Source organism: Herpailurus yagouaroundi, unplaced genomic scaffold, assembly GCF_014898765.1.
Source record: "Herpailurus yagouaroundi ecotype Mexico unplaced genomic scaffold, PumYag 162, whole genome shotgun sequence".
In the NCBI taxonomy this organism is placed as follows: Eukaryota; Metazoa; Chordata; class Mammalia; order Carnivora; family Felidae; genus Herpailurus; species Herpailurus yagouaroundi.
In genome coordinates, this window is record NW_024412403.1 from 68362589 (window position 1) to 68369924 (window position 7336).

The following is a 7336-nucleotide window of genomic DNA, read 5'->3' on the forward strand; positions in this document are numbered from 1 at the left end:
AGAAAGAAAGAAAGAAAGAAAGAAAGAAAGAAAGAAAGAAAGAAAGAGAGAGAAAAGAGCAAGGACTGTCTGTCACCTTGTCACCTCTGGGGAATATTATCCTTCAAAAACTAAATGAGACTTGCCAAAAGAGACTTTACATTTTGGAGTCAGATCAGGGCTCATTTTGCAGGTTCTGGGAAAAACAGAACCACCCTGAATCTTTGAGAATGTACCTAGAGACCAGAATAGGACAGATGTTCACTAAAGCTAAGAGTTTAAGGGCTGGCTTGGGGAAAGCAGAGATTGCATGTAAAAGGATCAGGTTTAAATATTACAGCTAAAGTATTAGACACCAATCTGGAAGCAAATATTAAATTGGCTCCCTTTAAATGATCTACCTTTAAATGGTCATCAAATATTCACTGATTTCCTCACATTGTTGCCACAGGTACCCTGAGTGGCCTGCTTAGTGTATTCTCTACCATTTTTCCCCTTTTAAGCAGCAAATATTTATTTAACACTGCACATGAAGCTCACTGAAATAGGCTCTGAATTATGTGCCAGTAACCCATCATGGCAATCCTGGATTACAAGGTAGGAATGTAGGGCTAACCCTCCGTCCAAAAGCGTGCTCAGTGATGGTAACTAAAGTTCACTGCACACTTAATATTTGCTAAGTGCTTTATGTATATCAGCTCACTTAATCCTGACAAATCTCCACGAGATGGGGAGTACTATGGCAAGTCCCATTTTGTAGAAAAAAATCGAAGGGACTTACCCAAGTTCACATACCCTATAAGTGCAGAATGGGGACCCACACCAGAATCTGACTGCAGACTGAGGGTTCTAACCACCGTGTATTAGGCATAAAGAATAAACATGCTTTAGACATAGCTTTCAGATATCACGTTTGATACTTACTTCAGTGTAGGGAGACAGAGCCTATTATGTCCATCTTTCAGATGAGGTAACAGACGCCAGAGAAAAAAAATCTGCTGCTGGTCAATGAACTAATGCTCTTGGTCAATGAAGCCTAACGCTCTTTCCTCTACCAATGGGTGATGATGGTGTCAAGGTGGTGACCTACTTGAAAGCCCCTTAGATATATACAACAGGAGTGGTCAGAGGGAAACTCAGGGCCCTGGGGTTCACACAGGCCCTGAGGGCAATTTATGGGAGGGAGCAAACAAGACTGATCCACACCTTAGCCACGAGAAAGCAAAAGAAACCACCCGCTCCCAGACCTTTAGCCAAAGCTGTAGGACATCTTCTCATCCAGACACCAACTTCCAGGGGAGTGACTTCAGATGGTGGTACAGCATTCTATGTATCTGGCAATTTCCTCAAACAAACAAATGGAAAAAAAAAAAAGGGGGGGGGAATCCCCACAGTGACTCAGCCTGTCAGGCCTGGTGTCCGCCACCTCCATTTCCCTGCTGCCTCCCCTGCACTCACGGTTCTGGATGGTGATCTTGCGCTGCCGGTAATCCACCCCCAGCACGGGCTCATTCTGCCCCCGCCTCTGAGCCACGATGCGAACCTCCCGCTGGCTGTCATTGCAGTCATTGGAGGGGTCCTGGCCCAGGGATAAAGCTGCCTGGTAAGCTGAGAAAAGGGGACACAGCTAAGTCACACAGCAGGGGGAATTCCCATGAAGAAAGGCACCTTTAGTGTTCCCTGGGGCAGGGAAGCTTCTCAATTTTTCCTGAGCTCATGCATCTACTGGGAATCTTACTAAACATGAAGATTCTGAGTCTTCGGGTCCAGAGTGAGAATCTGAGAGTCTGCATTTCTAATGAACTCCCAGGTGATACTAATGAACTTTTGAGCGGCAAGACCCAGACCCCTCTAAAAGGCCATCATTTCTAAATCCTGGCTGCATGCCCCCATTTCCCATCCCAACTACCCTTACCTCATTTTTGGTAACCCCAGATTCTGCCCCCACAGGGTTCATCTACCTGCCCTTACAATGCATTTTCTGGTGGCAAATGCCTACCACCCTGGTCTCTTTTCCCTGGCCCTTTATTTGAAGAGTAACCCCCTGAAAATCATGCCTTGATTTAGAGATGTGTCTTTTGGGAACGAGGCCAGGCTCTGCCAGTGACTCAGACATTTAGGTATCGGGGTTCATACTGTAAGATGCACTGTAAGTCAGGGCTGACAGAGGTAAAGCTCAGGCCTCCCCCCATTTTTCCTCATCTCAGGAAGCTCACTTCCTTCCTTATAGACGGCATCTACTTCTACTCTCAAAAATTTCTACAAGGTTAATTGTCCAGGGCTGCCAGTGAGGATCTGCATTCCTTTGTTCCTTGAGAGAGGCAGAAGTAGACAGCTAGAAAGGGCTTTGCTTTCGGAGCACAGAACTGACATGAGTGGGGCAGCCACAACTGTGAGGTAGGATGTGGCTAAGCATAGGTAGGGGGAATTGTGCAGCCCTGAGAATGTATTCCCTGGGGGCAGTGAGCTCTCGCTCACTCGCTCACTTGGAGGGTTCAGTCGGCCACCAGGAAGGCTGACCATAAAAGGGAGTGTGGCAGTGTGCGGAGGTTCACAAATGGCCACTCCTTAGCGTCCTGGAGGGTGTAGGAGGCTTCTTGTCTACATTCTAAGGTGGTGAAGGTGATGGCGGCAGACTGTAGACTCATCTCAGTGTGCTGGCACGCAACCAAATGGGCTGGGAGGCAGGACTTGAGCTGCTTTTTAAAAAAAACTTAATGTCTGAGCTGCCTAAATCTTTTCAGGAACAAGGTAGGACATAAATTTTAAAATAAAATAGTATGTGACCAGGAATAAGTTAGTTCATCTGCCTGGGCCATTTATCTATCAAATGAGGGGGCCACGTTAAGTGATCTTTGAGGCTTCTCATAAGGATTTGTGATCCTAAATAATTCCTATGCCTTCATGGCAATGCTTCACAGAGGGGCCTGGGCAGAGGGGGGAGGGCACTCACATGCAGAGTAGTAGTCAAAGATAGGGTCCTTGCAGAAGGACTTGAAGCGCCACGTCACTACCACATCCTGGAGCTGGGCGGAGGTGGTGTAGTCACATTTGAGGATGACAGAGGCAAACAGGGTGACATAGCGCTCCGTGTGCTGGACGGTCACCAGCAAGGACAGGCACCCTGCAGCCAAGAGCAGGAGAAAACACTGAAGGCATACTATGTCTCTGAGAGGTGACCTACTTCTGTTCATGGAGTGATAAAAGCCATGCAAATAAGTGAACACACTGTCTGACTAGATAGGGGCTCACAGGCAGAGTCAGAGGCGGAGACTGCAGACACTCTGGGCGAGGTGGAGGACAGAGCAAGGATGACTTGCGAGGGTCTCATCCGTCCAGCAACAATACAGAAACTGTATGAAAAGAAGGCTGTATAGGTACTGGCCTGAGCCTGCTAATACATGCATACATTTTCTCATGTCACTTTTCTTAAAATGTTTCCCCACTTCCCCAAGGAAGGATTCTGTGTCTCCCTCTCTCTCTCTGCCCCTCCCCTGCTCATGCTCTGTCTGTCTCTCTCTCTCTCTCTCTCTCTCTCTCAAAAATAAGTGTTAAAAAAAAAAAAAGAAGAAGAAGAAGCCTTCCCTGACTGCAAACCTGGGAAAGGGGGCCTGTGTGTTTTCCTAAAGTGCCTCTTCCTACCCCCAGGCAACACTTTTCACATGCCTTGGTGATGGCCAGTTAAGTGCAGGCTCTGAGCAGGCTGAGTTTGTCTCTGACACATTGTTTAAGCACGAGCACCTCATCCTGCACTGTCACCTCCTTGGCACCCAACAGATGTTTGTTGAATAAATAATGGAATGAATGACCAAGAATACATCAACAGTAGAAACTGGCAGTACAGGTTGTAGACATAAGCATGACAACATAAATAAAAATGATCAGATTGTGACAAATTTTATGAAGAAAACTTGAAGAAATTAAGGTTTTTTCTTTTCTCCTTTTTAAAACTCCTTCTCCCCAGCCTCCAAAGCTACAAATATACTTGCAGCTCCAGGTCTGCCTTGATGAGGAACTAGGTGGCACAGAAAGTCAGGTGGACTCTGGCGTGGTCAGGGGTCCACACATAACCAACATCTTAGAATGTTCCTATGTCAATATGGTTTCTAGGCCAAGTTATAAGGGATCTTCTTGTGGGAGGTTTAGCTCAGAATAGTAGTATTCAAACTTGAACACGCACCACCAGGACTTGTAACAGCCCAGATCACTGTCAGTAGGAGTTTCTGATTCAGCAGGACTTGGGTGGGGCCCAAGAACCTACATTTCTAACAAGTTTCCAGGAGACGCTGATACTACTGCTCTGGGCATCATACTCTGAGAACCACTGGTGTCGACTAAACTAAAAACAAAACAAACAGGCCTTGTACTCTGAGACAACTGGGTTCAAATAACACTTCGCTATTTATTTGGACATTATACAAGTTTTTTTTTTACTCTGAGTTTGTGTTTTCTCAGCTGTGGCTGGAGATTAGAGTAGTCCTAACCTCATCGGGTCCTTGAAAGAACGCAGTGAGACCATTCTCTTCTGGCACTTGGCATGGCGCCTGGCACATATGCTGCTGTGTTAGTGTCGGAGTCGGAGTCTCTTTCCCTCTTTTCCTTTATCATGAAGGCCAGAGAGAAAGGGGTTCAAGTTGGGGTTCTCTCCAGGAGAGTTCTCAGGTGGAATGGCTTCAAGGTGACTGTTTTACTCCCACAAACATTTAGCGCCACTCTCACCCCTTACAAAACAGCTGGGTGAGCCTGGCTCAAAGGCCAGAGCCATGTGGTTCTGAGTCCTTCCTCACCTGCTGGACACAGCCCTCGTGAAATAGTAAGTGGTGGCTTGTGACGGGCACATGCACCCACTTTTCTCACATCCACAGAGAAAGAGCAGAGTGCTGCTCAGGACGGGCCCTTGCCCCCAGAAATGACCTAAACTGTCTCTAGGGCTGGGCTGAAATGAGGATGTGCCTGTGACAGACCTGCTGGAAAGAGGATCTGCAGGGGAGACCTGTACCTGGGCAAGACTTCATGGAAGAAAAATATAAGCTGGACCTTAAGATTCAGGTAGGATTAAGATCACACGTGAGGGGCGCCTGGGTGGCTCAGTCGGTTAAGCGGCCGACTTCGGCTCAGGTCATGATCTCGCACTCTGTGAGTTCGAGCCCCGCGTCGGGCTCTGTGCTGACAGCTCAGAGCCTGGAGCCTGTTTCAGATTCTGTGTCTCCCTCTCTCTCTCTGACCCTCCCCCGTTCATGCTCTGTCTCTCCCTGTCTCAAAAATAAATACAAGTAAAAAAAAAAAAAAAAAAATTTAAGATCACACGTGAAAAATAGGGAGAAGGCAGAGAAACTCATGGCTTCGAGGCAGAAGAAGAGAGTGAGCAAAAGCCCTTATCAGAAAGGAGCAGTTATTTACGGGGCTTGGAGGGAACCAAACTGGCTAGTATTCTGGCTTTATGGGAAGCAGAGGGATAAATAAGGCGGGGCTGGTGGTAGTGCATGGGGGTGGAGTCTAAATCACACCGAAGCATGTATTTCTAGTTAATGGATAATCACTGGAGACTTTTCTGTAGAGTAATAGGGCAAAAGTGGTGTCTTTGGTAAGACTGATGACTTCCTTGTCCAGCTATAAAGATCATCATTTCAAAAATGAGCCTTGAGTAGTTTGGGAGAAAAACAGCTGCTGTCTTCTACCAGCTATAAGATTCCTGGAAATTAGTCCAATCTGAAATCGAAGAGCCTAACATGGATTGCTTTGTAATCTGCTTTGTTAGTTTTGCTTCTCTACCCTCACCACCCTCCTTGTTTTTTTCCAGAACTGACCTGACATAGACCTTGGAACTTTCCCCCAACACAGCTTTAACTGAAGAGAAGTCGCTACAGGTAAGCTTTTGACAATGTCCAGGATGGCACTGTCAACACCAGCTTATTTTGCTCAGCAGATACACAGATTAGAATGGAAATAAAAACACCTATTTGTGGTCTAAACAAAATCCTATGTCCACACAGTACTTTCATATATTTTCTTTTACACATTAAAAATGATCCCTGGGAGGAGATGAGCAGTGCCCCTTCATACACCGCAAATCTAGGACTGGAAAAGGTGAGTGGCCTGTCTGTAGTCGCTTTACTTTCTAATAAGGTCAGAGTCAAGATTCCACCCCTGAGCAGTACTCTTGCCACTCTGCCTGGTTATTCTTTAAGTAAAGGAAGCTGTTCGGTACTCACTAGCCTGCAAATAATTGTGGAGTGTGGAGCCAGGCTATAATCGGCAGCAATCACTCTGATACTGTGATTGATTGATAACCTGCATGTTCTTTATTTTCCTGAATGGTAATGTGACATAAATAGCAATTTCTTCAGAGGACTCTAGTGAATATTATTTGTATAGAGGTGGAACATTTGGAGGGAGGGCAGGTTTGCTGGGAGTCAGAGAAAGGAATCTGGAGCTAGAAGTTACTTTCAGGTAGCTTTGAAGATTGCTGAATCTGACATTCTGAGGAAGAAGATGGGGACAAGGGTGATCACCTTTATTGTCAGATTCCCATTCAGCACCCTTCCATGAATGCCTTTATTATGGCCAAAACATACCTGAGGTGACATGACTCACCTTTACCAACGTCAGCACTGGCTTTGCTAGCTGGGTATTTACTCTTTCATCCTCTCTCAGATTTCATCCCTTATGTGAATTTCAAGCCTTGAAATAGATCAGGTTCCCACAATTTTGACTGAACTGAGCTCACTCCCACTCTCTCCAGGGTTCTTCCAGCCCCATAGCATATGCACTCTTGGACCTATACCCCTTGCCCTCCTCCACAAAGAGAGTAAGAGTCCCAGGACAAAAGGTACTGAGCAACCAGCAAACCTCCCTCCCCTTTTCTCAGCTGTTGCTGTGAATCTTAGGATCTATTGTGTGCCAGGTGATGTACACACATTGCCTCTAATCTTCACAAAACCCTCTAGGGTGGGAATCCCTCTGCTCATATATGTGGGCCAAGCTTCAGAGACTATAATAAACCAAGCCCTCTCAACCCCAGGATTTGGTTCTGCTGGCACCCAAACCTGATCTTTCCCAAGCAGGCAAGCTTGACTTTCCAAGTGGAAGTCAGGTGTTAAACTCAGAAAGTAGGAGGATTTTCCAGATTGGGAGGAGGACAGCCTATCTCAAAGACAAAAACTTCCCATCCTTCTTGTTCTGTAGCCTCAGACTTCTCAGTAAAACTAACCACATTGGTCATGCACACTACTATGGAGGTAAAGTTTTCAAGAAGAGACTAAGAATAGAAGAATCTGGGCTGAAAATAGGGACAGATTCAAAAAGGTAGATGTTGATGTTGGATCTTTGCTTTTTTTTTTTTTTTTTTTTTTTTTTG

General features: G+C 46.0%; 1 protein-coding gene across 6 annotated transcripts in view; it reads right to left on the reverse strand.

Annotated features, from left to right (window-relative positions):
• ILDR1 (immunoglobulin like domain containing receptor 1) overlaps window positions 1-7336 on the reverse strand; it is a 41525-nt gene that overhangs the window by 14693 nt on the left and 19496 nt on the right. For all 6 annotated transcript variants that reach the window (XM_040484671.1, XM_040484670.1, XM_040484667.1 and 3 more), the window contains exons 2-3: window positions 2933-3103; window positions 1438-1587 (exon numbers count right to left, since the gene is read on the reverse strand). In XM_040484671.1, coding sequence (XP_040340605.1) covers window positions 1438-1587; window positions 2933-3103 — 321 coding nt within the window. The remainder of the gene's footprint in view (window positions 1-1437; window positions 1588-2932; window positions 3104-7336) is intronic.